The sequence below is a fragment of the Rhipicephalus microplus genome, chromosome 1 (assembly GCF_043290135.1).
Source record: "Rhipicephalus microplus isolate Deutch F79 chromosome 1, USDA_Rmic, whole genome shotgun sequence".
NCBI lineage: Eukaryota > Metazoa > Arthropoda > Arachnida > Ixodida > Ixodidae > Rhipicephalus > Rhipicephalus microplus.
Genome location: NC_134700.1, coordinates 235,867,145 through 235,883,209, shown reverse-complemented (window position 1 = coordinate 235,883,209; position 16,065 = coordinate 235,867,145). Strand labels below are relative to the sequence as shown.

The 16,065-nt window shown below is 44.0% G+C and overlaps 1 protein-coding gene across 4 annotated transcripts in view; it reads right to left on the bottom strand.

The window, feature by feature from the left end:
* Positions 1-8,947, bottom strand: part of LOC119166252 (uncharacterized) — a 180,841-nt gene extending 171,894 nt beyond the window's left edge. For 3 of the 4 annotated variants that reach the window (XM_075891645.1, XM_075891646.1, XM_075891647.1), the window contains exons 1-5: positions 8,872-8,947; positions 5,572-5,593; positions 4,572-4,673; positions 2,025-2,222; positions 80-123 (exon numbers count right to left, since the gene is read on the bottom strand). In XM_075891645.1, the coding sequence (XP_075747760.1) occupies positions 80-123; positions 2,025-2,222; positions 4,572-4,673; positions 5,572-5,593; positions 8,872-8,890 (385 nt within the window). In that variant the 5' untranslated portion in view covers positions 8,891-8,947. Of the gene's footprint in view, positions 1-79; positions 124-2,024; positions 2,223-4,571; positions 4,674-5,571; positions 5,594-6,662; positions 6,760-8,871 lie in introns of those variants that run through there. The other variant, XM_075891649.1, reaches the window with a different exon arrangement.
* Positions 8,948-16,065: the final 7,118 nt, after the last annotated feature.

Genomic DNA, 16,065 nt, shown 5'->3' with positions numbered 1-16,065 from the left:
CATTATCATGAAAAACCGATGCATTAGTCATGTGACACTGCAGACCATCAAATAAAAAAAAACTAGAAACACATCTTACCTGAGGCACCCTGTGTATTGGCAGCATGGGAGAGCGCTCGAAGACTGCAGAAGAAAAAAAGTTTACAGGTGATAAAATTAACAAAATTTAACTGTGGCATGCACCCGTCATTACAATATGTATATTGATGTGTGCTGCAGAAATTTCCGAGTCAGCATTGGTGTGCATCGGTAGCATTAGTTAAGAGAGAAAATCTGCACCCGAACTTCTCGCTTGCAAATAGCAATGGATTTAACAAAAATGAGTGCCTCAAGCTGAAATGAAGCCTAGGTTTGCCAATATTTATGCATAACGATATATAGAAGGGCCTATTCTGTGCCGTAATCCTATTGGCTTATTTTTTTAGTATTGAGATAAGCATCAAAGATTTTTTTCAGAAGTCCTGTGCATATTGTCTTGCTAACAACTCTAACAAAAAGCCAATTATAAATATCTGTCTGATGTGCACTCAAATATGAACAGCTTTACAGCCCTTACCAATCTCTTGGGATCTAAGCGAAGAAAACGAAATGGCTATATCTTCATTTGTTGTGAAATGACACAGGAATGACTGACAGCAACTGCTCAAAGAATGAAAGCTAGAAAATGAAGTTAGATGCTAAGAAAATGGAACTATGAAGCAAGGTGGCTTTATTTTTCATGGGACACATGCAGAATTGAGGCCGCCTTCAGCTCCGATCTGTCCTTTTTATAATGATGCCAATATTGTGACTATGCTAAAGGAAACCCAGCAGATTTGCAATTTCTGAAGCTCAATTTTGTCATAGTTTTTATGACAGCACAGTAGTAAAATGCTTTATTCTGGACTTCTACTTATTTTGGTTTAATATTCTGCCATGGCGTAAGACATGGTCTCAGGATTGCAGAAAAAATAAATAAAATGAAAAATTGAACAATTTGACCAAACTTACCATTCACACTGCCATGTCCCCCACTGCCATGTCCCCCATTAAGTGTCAGTGCTTTTCTCCCAGGCCATTTCCCGTTTTTTTTTTTTTTCATATTTGCATGCTATTGTCTGTGGCACTCATTTACATAAATGTGACATGCATTGTAGCACGTTCATTTCAGAAAACAGGAAAAAGAAGAAGGAAGACTGGTTGACAAGTTTCCAAAGTTTCTAACCTGTACTATGCATGTATACAGTATGCAGCAGATTATCGGTAAATGGAAATCTGTTAAACTGAAATGCTGCCTAGATGGAGCAAATGTTTCCGACAAGATTGGTTCCGTTCTTGTATTGTGCACCCCTGGTCATCTCTCAGTAAATGAAAATCCTGTTACATCCAGCATTTTTTTTTATGTCTTTGCATTCCAATTAATGAGAGTACTGTATGCAAGATGAGAGAAAAACAACTTGGCAGTCGTAGCTTCTGCTTTTGTCCGATTGTCATCCCTACACTTCATGAATAGCATTAATTCAAGGTACAACATTTATTAAATGAAACTTGAATTGTAAAACTCTAATGTGCTGTATCCCTTCCATTTTTCCTCTATTCACAGCAGCAGAGGCTGCAAGGCACGTTTCTAATTTCTTTGCATAGAACCTGCGAAGGAAGCAATTGCAAACCACAGTTCCATGTAACTGCACGCAAAACATCCCTTACCAAAATTTTTGTAGCACTGTATGCGATGCAATGTGTGCCAATCAATGCCAAATATCACATATCCTTGATGAATATTATTTTCGATGAAGACTTCAAATATCATTGAATATTGAGGATATGGCATATACAGCCTACTCTCAGTAAATGGAAATTGTTAAACTGAACTGTTGCTTAAATAGAATAAGTGCTTTAGGCAAGATTGGTTTCGTGCCTGTATTCTGCACCCTTGTTCATCGATGATTAAACACAACTTCTGTTAAATGGAACATATTTTACTGGTCCCTTCAGGTTCCATTTAATGAGAGTACTGTACATGATGAATTGTGCAGATAGCTTACCGAGATGCCCTGGTCATTCGAACACTTGGTGGGGCACTCTTTCGTTCTGGGGCAGCATTCTTGTCACCATGGGGCTCTGGTTCGGCCACCTTCAACACACCTTTAGCCTTTGCAGCTGTTGAGCTGTTCTCTTCAGATGCACCTGCTGATTTTGTCATGTAATGCCTCGCGAGTTCTTCCCGTCGCTGCTTCTTATACCTGTGTGAAAACAGTTTAGAACATTGCCAAATCAGATTGCTCATTAAGTGCTCAAGCTAGCATAACCAATTTGGGGGTCTAATCCACCACATGACCAATAAGCTGAACTTTTCCACTAAAGAAACATACATAGAGCAATAAACAAATTTTTGTTCTAGAGGTTCGTTTTTTTTATTAAACAACCAAATGAATCGAACAGACATTTAGGTTGTGTAATACGAACGCTGTGGGTTCAGGTCCCACTGATAAAAACTGAGATTTTGTGCACTTTCAATTCATTCCAGGTGAGTCAATTACCGAACTACTATTGAAGACAACAATCAATGTCCCTGCTTTTGCTAGTTTACTTATCTAATGGATTCATTTGGTTCAGTCATACATAGCGCCATGTAACTTTAAAAATACCTTGGCCACAATGCAACATTATAAACAGATACTAACCAAGAGGAAAATTGTTTCTTGGCACGGGGGTTGATAACGATACTTTGTAGCTGTCACCTTGGCTGATGTGATGATGACAGACGAATCGAAGTGTACATGAAAAAATCTGTCTCGTCAGACATGAAACTAGGAAAGGAGTTTTACAAAACTATAGGTGGAAATGCAACCAAGTAGCTAGGCAACATAAAAGTTGTGTAGTGAAATTGCTCGAGTGCAAGTCTAAGTAATAATTACAGTGTTGGAATGGCAACTGGTTGTGTGCCTCTTCAGTCTACACCAGCACGCAAAAGGCTTCGAAGTGACAATACTACTTGCTCTCCAAAGCAATGTCTTCTTTCAAAGCTTTACCGTTCCAGTTATCATAGATGGATTAACACAGTGAGATTGTAAAATGTCTCAAACTGCTGACAAACCAAACTGCTTCACGAGGCATATAGATGCGTACTGAAGCTTACTTGGTTCGACTCATTTATATCCACGAGACATCAAAAACTCATTTTTCAATCACGGGTGCAACTGTGTCACCATACTGCGAACCTGTACACTCAACAGTTAATCGCAAATTACAAAAGGAAAAGGAAGTCTATCTAACAGTAAAATATCTAGGCTATATCTGACATTCGCAAGTATCTGTGTTACATGTAAACTGGAAACTTTAGTCTGAGAAAATTAAGGGTTTGATAGAATAGTGTCTAAAGAGGGTCCAGTGGAGGAGTCTCGGCAAAGACAAGTTTCAAACAACTACACTTTAATGTTGGTAGGCCCTCCGAGCGTTATTTGTCATTTCAGATGCAGCAAGTTTAATATTCACTAGCATAACTACGCCCACTGCAGGGCAGGGGCCTCCACCATGTTCTGCCAAAAAACTCGGTCCTGTGCTCTCTGCTGCCACACTACACCTTCAAACATCTTAACCTCATCTACCCACCTGATTTTCTCTCTCCCTCTCATGCATTTGCCTTCTCTAAGAATTCGATCAGTTACCTTTAATTGCTGGAAGTTATCCTGCGTACATGCAACATGCTGGGCCCATGTCAATTTCTTATTGATTTCAACTATGATATCCTTTACCCTCGTTTGTTCCCTGACTCAATCTGTTCTCATCTTTTAAGGTTACATCACTTTCCTTTTCATCGCTCTCTGCATCATCCTCAACTTAAGTTGAATCCTCTTTGTAAGACCCAAGGTTTCTGCTGCATATGTAAGTACCGGTAAGATGCAGCTGCTATATACCTTCCTCTTGAGGGATAGTGGTAGACTATAATTCACTATTCGAGAATGCCTGGTTTGTTGTGTTGGAAGTTCAGACTATACAGAACAGTTATTTCCATATCTGATACACATACTGAAGGCTGACTGCAGCCAAAGATACAACTTTTGCATTACAATCTGTGTTTGCACTGCTGCATGCAGCGAAAACAAATTTTGCCAATGAAGTTAAATCAGTATCACTATAAGGACCCAGAGGCTTTTCCTAAACATTGAGGAATTCAATCTCTAACTGTTATTAATACACTGCCATACAGTAATTATTCCATATTGCAAAATGTACCACCAACACTGGTTTTTCTGGCAATCATTTGATTCTTAGTGCATCGACAGCTTTCACCTTTACAACTATACTACAGACAATACCAACACTGTTAAACATTGGTATGCTACTTAACATCCTCAACCACGCCCACAAAAGCTTCTGAAGCTTTCAAAATTTTCCAGAGGTAATACTATGCTGATTACTGTAGGAATCCAGAAGTAAATGCTATGCCATATATTTAAAAAAAGAAAGATCTCTTCTTGCTTAATTAAACAAGAAGAGGTAGAAAAGCGATGAAAGTGCAAGTGCGAAAAACGATTTGGGTGAAACACAATTACAAGCACGCAAGTGAAAGTGACAACCTAACAGCGTACCTTTCTATCCTCTCAGTGCGGCCGTCACCATCGCCCTTGGTGCCTCCACCATCCATCGCACCACTTGTAAAGCTGGAAAGGCCACAGGCCTTTGCAGACATACTGTGCAAATGAAAGGCGAGCAATGTGCGAGTTGGATACGATAACACATGTATTGTGCCCCTTGGAACCCAATGCAAGGTATAACACAGTTATCGGTGTTGTATGCATGATACCACACCAATACCAATGTCATGTGCATAGTTTCAACAGTTTTCATGCATTTCTTACTGTTCTAACTTTAGGCATAATGCTAATAAGCTACTGCCAGAATAATGTGCAAATTATTAGCAAGACAAACCAAACAGCAGGCACTGCTTGACAGAAGGAACGGTATGAGCCTTACCGAAAATGGAAATTGGAATCCCTTTCACTTTTAATGAAAGTTAAATGCCACAGAAAAGAAAAATTCAACATAAACAAACTCAGCCAGACCTATCGTAAAACTTTTATCATAAATAGTTCTTAGGTCAGGCACCACATGCAGTGCAGCTGGTTAAAAAATGAAAAAGCAGAGTCACTACCAACTGGCGGCGTTATTAGACAATCTCTAGTTATGGTACCACTTTGCTAGGCACTGTTTACCTCACAGAGGTGTAATTCAAGACTGTGTGCATTAGCATGCATGTGCGTTCTACACGTGCCTAACATATGAGAGAATATGAAGATGGATGACTGTAGTAGTACACTATATCGAATGTGCCCCATGATAAACAGTGCCCACTGAACCGGAAAAACATGAAAGCAATTAACTGCACAGGCTGTGTGGGTGGCATGGCATTTCTGCTGTTGCTACGCTAGCATCAAACAATGTCAGTTAAGATTAGAAAGGCTTGTACATGTACAATAATTTTCAAATACTAGCAAAAAAAGCAGTATGCAACAACCGGGCTTGTGAGAGACTGTATACTGAAGTACTAGATAGCGAGAGAATAAAGATAAGCATCGAAACATAGCTTACCCTGTAGCTACGTCATCTGCAACTGAAACAAAAGAAAAAAAGTTGATTCAGCCGAGTTACACAAAGAATGCCTTACATTGAATTATCGACACATTAGGCACAGGTACTACAATTTACTAGACACCTCGCGCATTGCGCGAGAAGCGATAGCTGAACAAGCGGATGGCGGCAAACGCGCTCGTAGTCTACGCATCACACCATATGTCTTGGTAAACACGCCGAAGGGGTGCCAAGACGAGTCTCAAGCGGCATGAATTACGCATGTTCTTCGACCGCTACATCGTGAAGGATTGCGCCCCTGTTTACAAAAACAACCCGCCTCCGCTGCTTGCACATATCCGCACGACTCTAGGAAAAGTCAACGTTCGAGAGTTTACCGAGTCCGAGTCGACTCAAGATTCCACGTGATAACAATCCCAGTGACAGCAGTAGTGTCGGGACTTCGGTTTCGAATCATCCGCGCTCGCGCGAGAAGGATAGATGCCAAGCTCACAAGTGAGCAGCTGTCAAAAATATGCGGTGCCCATTCAATACTTTATTAGCCTCTTTCATGAGCGGTCGAATTAGCAGAGGTGTTGAGCTTAAAAACGCGAAAGAAACTATGATTTCGAAATCGGGGTCAACGTTGCGTTACACAAAGGCATCCGGAAAGCGGAGTAAGAAAGTATGAAGTCGGCAAACGGTCGAGAGACTAATAATTCGACGGCGGCCGTTACAGCGGACTGCTGCCCGGCAACGCACTGCGATTTTTCTCGGTAATCCGGTTAATCGAAAGCATTCACAAGCGTCCAAAACTGTCGGGAAGCTGTGGTATTCTTCGGCTGTCCTAGCCGATTTGAACAGCACCGAGAGATCGAGTGTTCCCCGCGCACTAATCTCGCGTTTAAAATGCACCTATGAGTCATTCGCAACGAAATAAGGCAAAGCATGTAATCATTTAGCCAAGCACATCGGAAGAGGCGGCGTTAAGCTCGAAGAAGAGAAGCAACTGTCGGAAGCAGCCACTCATTCAGGTTTTGTCAGGCGGGAACCGGACAAGAGAAAGGCCACGCCGTTACTTCAAGCGAGCTCACTGAAGGCAAAGGACTCACCTTATTTTAACGTGCATCTGCTTTACACCGTACTCACGTAATCCTGTTATCGAGCAGAGTTCGCGCTGCAACACACGAACTCCAGCGAAGACGCGAGGTGGGGGGGAAAATTTCCCACATGAGCTCAGCGACACGTAGCGGCGGCAAAAAGAACCTTCGCGTCAATTTTAGAGAAGACTGACTGGTGTTTTTCACATATTAAGCGTAATCTTCTACAAATACACGCATCAATTTTATTATTATATCACGTGTTTTCAAGCAGAGTACCAACGATGTATATAAGTGTTCTGTGGTAGAACTGAACTCATGACTGTGGACGCTTGTTGCCAGTTGCGGTTTCGTTTCTGTAGCACGGAAGCGCGCGAAAACGCTGAAACAAGCCGGCTCTTCAAAACCGCGCGCGTTGCTAACAGGCAGTTTTTCGCTTCCCTCTCGTGCGCGCACAATCTGGATTAACGAATTCCAACGAGTAAAAACGCTGTGCTGACGCAAACTCCGTCCCAGAACGAGCATGTTTCAGTTTTATTTATGTCGCAGTTCCGTGCATCAACTTTCGCCGCGCCTGTCTCGGAAGTGACCCCGTTCTTGGCATGTGTCAAAGCTGTCTCTAATCAACTGTCTTCACCGCAGCGGCTGCTAAACAAAAACAGAAATATAAAAAGCACGTTCTTTGAAACGTCATTGCGTCTAGAGCATATCGGCTAAGGAGAGCACGATTTCCTTTTCGCATTTTCGTGAAGTGTCGAAATAAGAATTTCCCCTCTGCATTTTGTTTTGACCTTAACAGCGTATGTATGGGTTTTCTTATTCTGCTAATTCAATGAACAACCACGTTTGTTGGCGTGCCTATATCAAGCTGCGACGTAAATATACCCATTCACTACCTGTCAACCCAACTGGTTTCCTTCTCTCCCCAGTAATCGATGTGGTCATGCTTTCTACTGGTGAGCGATCTCTTCAATTCAACGTATACGAATTTTACGAGAAAGAATCCATTCTGGACGTCATTTCGGACAAAGTCGACTGTCAAAGCCTGAAATGAAGCTGCGGCTAAGCTGATGTTTCCGGAGCGCTCATTTGGTTCAATTAATACGATTCAGCATCGCGGTTTCTCGTCTCACAGGTGGCATGCGAGCAAAATTACCCTGTATAAATCTGAGCAACTCTAATGACATCACAAGTGTTTACATTGCCGTACAGGCTACATCTCAAAATGTGATTTCGCTGTTAAGGTATTATATGAATTACAATTTTTATGCTCTTTGTGTCTCATCAACATGTCTTTTTACTTGTCTTCTTCCCTCCTTTTACATACCCCCCCCCCCCTATATTTTTGCACACAAATGTCGGACTCCCCCGCCCCAGAAAAAAAAATTGTCTACGCCCCTAAAATCCTTGTACATACACTTATTCCCACACTTTTGTTGAACCACCATGCCTGCAATTCTTGTCATACATGACACACTAGCGCTAGAGTTTCCACTAGGAACTTTTTTTTTTCAAACTGAAGGTGAAACTGGTGACGTAGACTGACAATATCGCAGTCTCACAGTAGTGTGTATAGCGGACGCATATCGCAAAGACAGTTTCTAGCTGCTACTGCACTAGCTACATAAATAAAAAAAAGGAAATGAGAACATACAGCATGCACTGAAAGCCCCCAGTATAGCCGTCAATCTGAGGTGGTTTTGAAGCGATGGTCCAAGGAAGCCGTTCTCAAGCTTCCCGGTCTCGTGTAAACAAGATAAGCAAGCGTTCGTCTACGCGACGGACACGTCGAAGCCAGGTCTCAGAGTGGAGTGCATCGGGAAGCACCTATATTTTACGCTTTTTCAAGCGAACTACATTGTCGACACCACTGACCCACATTGACGCGCCCGACGAAACCAGGAAAGAAAAGACTAGTCTCGCAGAATGATGGCAACTACCGCATTATGTTTCGATGGTGGTCGAACGTGTTATGTGCGACCGATGTACTACAGAGAATCCAGGTCAGGACAGAGCAGAATATACATGACGCCCGCCAAAGTTATCGCCTGCTCCTTCTCCCCTAAGAGCAAGCATATTCAAAACAACGCATAAGTCCTGCGTCTCTCTGCCCCCCTGAAAGAACTCAATGACCATCAATGCCCCCCCCCCCCCCCCCCCGAAAAAAAATCTTGGTGCTGCCCGTGACGCTCAGAAACAAAGCAATATTGAAGTTACTTACCACACACGCCACGAATCATCTGTGCGTTCCAATGCAAATGTGTTGTATCGAATCGGCGGTTCCACCAGTGATGAGCGCCGTACTAAACCAACTAAACCGCGGCAATGCAATCCGGCTAGCTTTTATACCAGTCGCGCATGCGCTCTACCTGTGTCACCTTGTTTTGTTCATCACGAACACGTGACTTAAAACGACTCAGTAACGTGTCATTTTCTTCGGATGTAGAGCACGCGATGCCAGCAACGAATTATATTGGATCGCGTGCTCTCATGAAAAGTTCGAATCTCGCTGCAAATTAAGCCCATGTTGTTTTTTTTTTTTTTAGTCTATATACCGTACAGATGCTGTGTCCCGAGTGCAAGTTTTGCGCTGTTAAGCCATCTTTATCATGTTAAACCAACACGCCCAATCCTAGTGTCTCTTAAGTTTCATTTCTAATACAACGGGCTCTTTCCAGACTTCTTCGCTCCAGCTTCAAGTTGTCGTTCAGCGCTCTGCTTAGCCTCTTCTATTCCCTCCTGTTGTTTGTGCTGTTAAGCAATCTTTAGTAGGTTACTGGCTCCCCATGGCAGGACCTCCAGTGATGCAGACAAACCACTGACACTGGCAAAATAGCGATACTTATGCAACGTCAGGCACAATATTCGTTCAAACTTTGGCGGTGGTATGACATAACACGTTACGTCGCTTCTCAGGTAACGTGACTATCTCTCATGTGACGTCGACGTCAATTTTACTGGGTTCGCTGCTGAGAAAGCATGCTGTGCCTCGTGTTTTGAGCTGATCTACGTTTCAACTGCCGTTATAATATTTGGTGTTCCCGTCAGTGCACTGCTGATGGCGTATAGAGACCACCACACCCCTGTGAACCGGCATTTCCTCGGAATTCCCCATGAATCGACCTCGCCACAAGTTAGACATTTCCGTGAGGTGAGTTAAACCAGTGTCCGTCAATATATAGTTATACTAAACATTGTGATAATGCTAACTCGGCGCAGTTTCTTCGGTGTAACACCGTGCAATTTCTTCAAAAATACCAAAAAGACATTCTGGCATAACCTTTGTAGCAGGAAAGAGACAGACAACAATGTTCACGGATCAAAACCCGACATTGAAACTTCGTCTAATGATCGCGTCTTTTCGCTACAAATCAGGTCTCTACAGGTAATGCGCTGGTTCTAATCACAGCCTTACTTTCAATGTGTATAAGAGGCTATGCATTAATTGTAAGTGTTAAACTGACATAACGCTGAAAACGAAAGTAGTACTAACAGTACTCGTGGATTGAACCACGACGTTGATTTCGATCATTAGTATAACAATCACTTCTAACGACTGTTCTAATCAGGGGCTCGTGATGGCCGTGTCATGTCGACACAAATATTACCGCTTGAGGTTATGGTAGTTCGTAGTACGTAAGTGTTCGAGTGCAAAGTAAGTCGGTATGACGCTAACTAGAAGCTGCAACGAAATGACGGGCATTAACTGGCCATGAGCGTCGGCAAGATTTTTTTCTCGGAGAGAGGGGGTCCATAACGTACAAACTCGAGTTGCATTTGCAGTGGGAACGGGGTAGGAAAGCAGCTTTGCTTAGATGCGAAGCAAGTTGTGGTGTGGCTTGGGGGGGGGGGGGGGGGGGGGGGCTGGTGCCCGTTCTGTACTCTCCTGCCTACTTAGTGCTCAATTTTTGCGTTTCAATTCGTTTGTTGGTACCAACGTTTTTAGATACTCACAGTATCTAAAAACGTTGGCTGGTTGGTTGGTACTACGGTAATATCTTGCTCCACCGTTGAGGACACCGATATAACTCATTATGATAGTTAAAAGAACGCCTATGGCTCTCGCATTGTGACGGCGTTTGATTCGAGTGCGAAACACGGTTTCGGCAAAACACAGCAATCACTGGCGATGGCTCACAAAAGCAACAGTATAGGCTTGCAGGCCGACTGCAGCGTTTTAATTTCCGAGCACTGCACTGCATGTGATCGGTACAAATGTTCTTGCCCAGTTATGAGGACTCGGTTTCCACATTATTGTTACGTGATTGTTCGTGCTTCCGCTGAAATACTTATAAGGGATAACATTAGGCGTAATATTGTGTTTTCCTATTACCATCGCCATCACTATTCTGCGTTCAATACGAAAACAAGTAGGTGGCACCATATAAAGCACCAACATCTCCTAAACAAAGTTAAAAAAAAACAAGTTGCTGCATGCATTGTTTGCGTTGCGTGCTACTTATTCTCATTTCGTCTTTACACGGCTGACTTGGAATCTTTAAGTGTGGCCGGCAAGTTGTAGTGAAATACTTAATGAATTACTGACATAACACATTGAAATGTGCTCATTAGAAAATAAGGAAACAGCTGGGTAAAGTGTTACAATTGGATACACAGACGACATCGTGGTAGCAATGTTCGCTTAGTAGCACTGAGAGAGGAGCTGCGTCCGTACCCGAAGGTCACGGGTTCGAATCCCGGCCGCGGCGGTCACATTTCGATGGAAGCAAAATGTTAGAGGTCCGTGTACTGTACAATGTCAGTATACATGTTAAAGAACAAGGAATGGTCGAAATTTTAGGAGCCCCCCCAACTACGCCGTCTCCCGCGATCATAATCGTGGTTTTGAAACGTAAGACCCCAGATACTATACAAGAAGAGGCGTCTGTGACATTACGTGAACACTATAACATGTTCGACGTAGCGACGCTCATTGGAAGGCGAGACTTTCTACGTCATAAAAGAGTCGCAGTGACTGCATAATGAGCACGCTTTTTTTTAGACAAGAAAACGTGCCACGAGGAGCTGACGCGTGCGGCAATTCAGTGCTCCCCTGGCAAGTGGCCAGTGATTCATTATCTGCTTCCGAGGATTTACTCCCGCGCCCTCTCTTGTTTGCACTCCGAACGCAAGAAAGAAAGGAAGACGTCATAACGCTGATGTTACAGTGGTCAGTGCATGGTTTATCCGCAGCCCAAGCGCTATCCGCGCGGAGTACTTAAAAAAAAAAAAAAACGCGAGCTTTCAAAAATCCAGCGCGGGTATGTGCAACTGCTTCTTGCAGGCTGTGAAGAGGGAACGTTATCAGGCGTTGCAGGCCGAGTAAAAATAGCGCAGATAAATATTCCAGAGGAAAGGGCTCATCGAGAGCATCTTTCTAGTCTGTGCGCAACATCCGTGAATGCCCAGTACGACGAGCTGTTCTTCATTCAGACAGGCCCGCAGCTAGGAATCTTTTTTTTTTCTCTAGAGGCCCATTTGTTGAAGGCCTTAAAAACCACCTGTATTTATTATTTTTCCTCTGTAGAACACCCCCCTCCATCCGAATTTCGGTGGAGAAGGAGGAAGTCTCCCCCCCCCCCCCCCTCGGTTCAGATATGTGATTTGCATGTATGCGCGAAGCAGATACAGTAGCTTGTATAGTCACGTAGTGAGCGACTCGACGTGCAATGACGTATTAATGCGATGCTATATAAAAAGTGATACGCGCTTCGCACGTGGTTGTGGATAACAATATTATCTGGGTTTTTTTACAAGCCGAAAAAAAAACACACGATATGATCCTGAAGCAAGCTCTATAGTGGAGGGCTCCGGAAATTTCGACCATCTGGTATTCTTTAACATTCGCTGACATCGCATAGTACACGGCCTCGACCATTTCGCCTCCAATGAAATACCAGGCCGGGATCGAACCAGCAACCTTCGGGTCAGCAGCGGAGCATTTTAACCCATACACCACCGCGGCGCACATGCTCGGGTGAAAGTTGTTGATTACCGCAAGCGTGCACGTGGATCTTCATTTGATGGACCAAGTATCACTACTCCCCCCCCCCCCCCCCCACAAGTGTAGTCGAGCCCTAAAACAAGCGCTGCCATGAGTGAAAATATGATGATGAAGCAAAGACTTGCTTCTCACTATGACCAGTTAGTGGTCCCCGTTTTTCGGGCGGTAAAGATAGGAAGGAAACAGTTCTTCGGATGCAGCATCGTAGCTCCTCAGTCGCCATTATACAGCGTCGAAAAGCACGCGTATACCCACAGCTTCGCGTATTTAAAAAAAAATGAAGCGAAAGGCCCAACTGTATAAAAATGTGGGGCACAATTGGCTCCACCACTCAGATGACTAGGGGAGCGGGTGCCCCAACTTCCCACTTCGTACGCCGATGTTGATTACTAAAATGTAAACACGCCTATCTGATCCAAGTAGGCATGTATATATAGCACATATAGGAGCTCGATGATGTCACTGCGTGAGAATATATCAAGACCACGTCATTCGAGGGTCTCGGGCGGCAGTTGCTCACAGTGCTGGCATGTAAGGAAGATCGGATCCACAGATTCGCTGCGCCGGACGGTGCACCTGTTTGGCACGTGAGAGCGCTCCTATCTCGCATCAACACTGAGCGCCGTTGGCTTGGATGGTTTATGTGTGGAGCAACCACTGTTGTCTTCTCGAGTGGGGGTGGTTGACGAGTGCCGCAGTTCAGGTGAATGACGCGGGACGTGCCTGTATGCTCGAAGGATGCGGCACACATGACCTAAGTGAAGGCATACTTAAGAGAACATTTGCAACAAGTAAATTACACTAACCCAGCCGAAAGTCGTACGTTTACGAAGTGCATCATGAAATATATTCTAAGCAATAAACAAACCACGTTATATTTCGTCTCAGTTGCCCGCATCTCTGTTTGACTGACAAGGCGCTAGATGCCAAGGAAGGGCACATGCTATGAGACTGCTGGAACTTGGGCGGCGAAGTAGATAAAAACGATGAGATACCACTATACAGCCGTAAGCATGCCGTCCCTATATAGACACGGAACCACCCGCTTGAACTTACCTAAAATATTGCATGGGTGCCACCGATTTCGAAGGCGCTGAGCGGCGGTGCCAGAGGGTAAAGGCGACGAAAGCGGTGCTCAACTTTTTGAAGTCATCAGACTTGCATCGGTGATTATAGACTGACGTGGTTATAATGACTGTGAGGTGTGTGACTGTGTGCGTGCTGTCTCTCTTCTCTCTCTCTCTCCAGTCTCTCCCTTCTTCCAAATTTCAAATTCTCCCATATCTTTACCCAGTGTAGGGTAGCGTACCGGTCCTTCTAGACTTGTCAACACATACCTGCATTTCCTTTCTCTCCTGTTCCTTCCTTCCTTTGTGCATACGCACCTTTCATTTACTTGGTCTCTATCATCAAACGATCCAGCATTGCCAGACAATCATGCATCTGCCAGCGTTGTGCATCACAAATAAAATTAAAAGTGAGGTTACATCAAAATATTTTACCCACAATTTTATTATCGGTAAGTTATTTTTTCGTTGCATTCAATTATGACTGTGAAGTTTGAATAAGTCCTTCAGACATTTCAGCCAGTGGTTCTAGCCCTTCGCGAGCTTGATTGATCAGCAGATCCCGTAGGACGCATTTACGGAAATAGGTATTGCTAGTCTACATGTATATATATATCGCATTTCATCCTCTTCTTTCTCTCCCCTTTGATCTCCTAGAGAAGTTCATAGAAGTGAAGCAATGGTTCGCATACTAGTTGGTTCCTACTGAAATCTAGACTTGCTGTGCAGCAAGCAGAAGAGATGACGAAGGGAGACAGACTAGACCGCAGACTACCAACTCCTATAGCGCCTAAAAGATGAACTGTCGTTTTTGGGAATCGTTCGCACCTTCAGGCATGTGGATGACTACCTGGTTGTGCTTGGGAAAGTGCCGGTGAACGTGTGAATGGGTGCTGTGAAATGTGTCCCGGAGGCCTTAGCCGGGCACTCTGGTTGTGCTTGGGAAAGTGCAGGTGAACGTGTGAATGAGTGCTGTGAAATGTGTCCCGGAGGCTTTAGCCGGGCACTTTGGTATATACTTAAAGTTTACCCATGAAATGCCGGTCGATAATGAAATTCAGCTCCTGGACCAACGAGTGAGGTTTAGCGAGGAGCGCATCTGCTGTAAATACAAACCCGCGAGCCAAGAAAGAGCTGTTGCCATTTGAAAGCGTGCACTCGAAGTAGGTGAAAAGAACATTGCACTATCAACTTGCGAAGCAGCCATTGAGAAGACCACATCTTATGCATAAGAGCTTCAAGGCCCAGGCGGTTCATCTGGGCCACGGCCGTTAGATCTGGGCGCAGCATAATGCCCCATTAAATTATGTATAGTGCCTACGCGAATATTCTTCAAAAGTACAAGGTCGACAACCCTAAAGTCAAAGAAAAGAAGAAATCTGTGCGTGTCTGTGTGCCGTACCTGCACATATACCCCACAATGTCAAAAGGTTGCTAACAAGTATGGTGCAAGTATATACGCGGCAGCTGTGTTTTCCGCGCCTCAAATGCTGGGTTAGATCTGTCCGCTAATGACCAAACGAAAATCGGGATGCCAAAAAAGTGTGAAAGCGCGGTCTTCCAGCTGTTGTCTATCGCATTCTTTTATCATGCGTGGGAGAGAAGGAGAATAAAAACGGTAGAACGGGAAGGTTAGCCAATTCTCATACCGGCTGGGAGAGTTTATACTATAGCACAAACGAGGCGATGCCTTAAAGAAATTGTCAAATAACAATTTCTGTCAGAGTGAAAACTCAATGTATGAAAACGTCTAAAACGACAATATTATCAAGAACAGTGCCCTACTTACCAAGAAATTACGGGAAATCCTAGGCAGCAAGTCCGACGATTAGGTCAGATTTACAATTAATCACCAGTAATTGAACTAGCTGCACTAAATAAGGAACTTTATGTGCATCAAGAGACACGATAATAAAATGCTACTTGTTCGTTTCTGTTTCATTCATTAAAAAAACACCACCCGGCGTTACTATGGGGAATGGCGCGAGTGGTTCAAATGTTCAATTTTCGCCTGGTTGACTGGACAGGTCGTGCCGTCTAGCGGGGCTCAGTTGATCCAAGCACGCGGTACACGATCTCGGAGGCCATGGCTAAAAATTGTTCAATGGCCGTTGTTGCTCCTGTGGCTCCCGCTACTTTCGCTCTGCTGCTACTATACAGTGTTGGTGGCCGTGCAGTAAAGCCGGGCAACGTTGTGCCCGGCAACAGTGACGTGACGCGGCGACTATCAGGCGGGGGATTCGAAGTGCGCTAACGCCATGCAGCCCACTAAAACGTGATTTTATTTCAAAATAAGCACTTCATTGGCACAAAAGTAGCACTACCAGGTTTCCGGACCACTGGA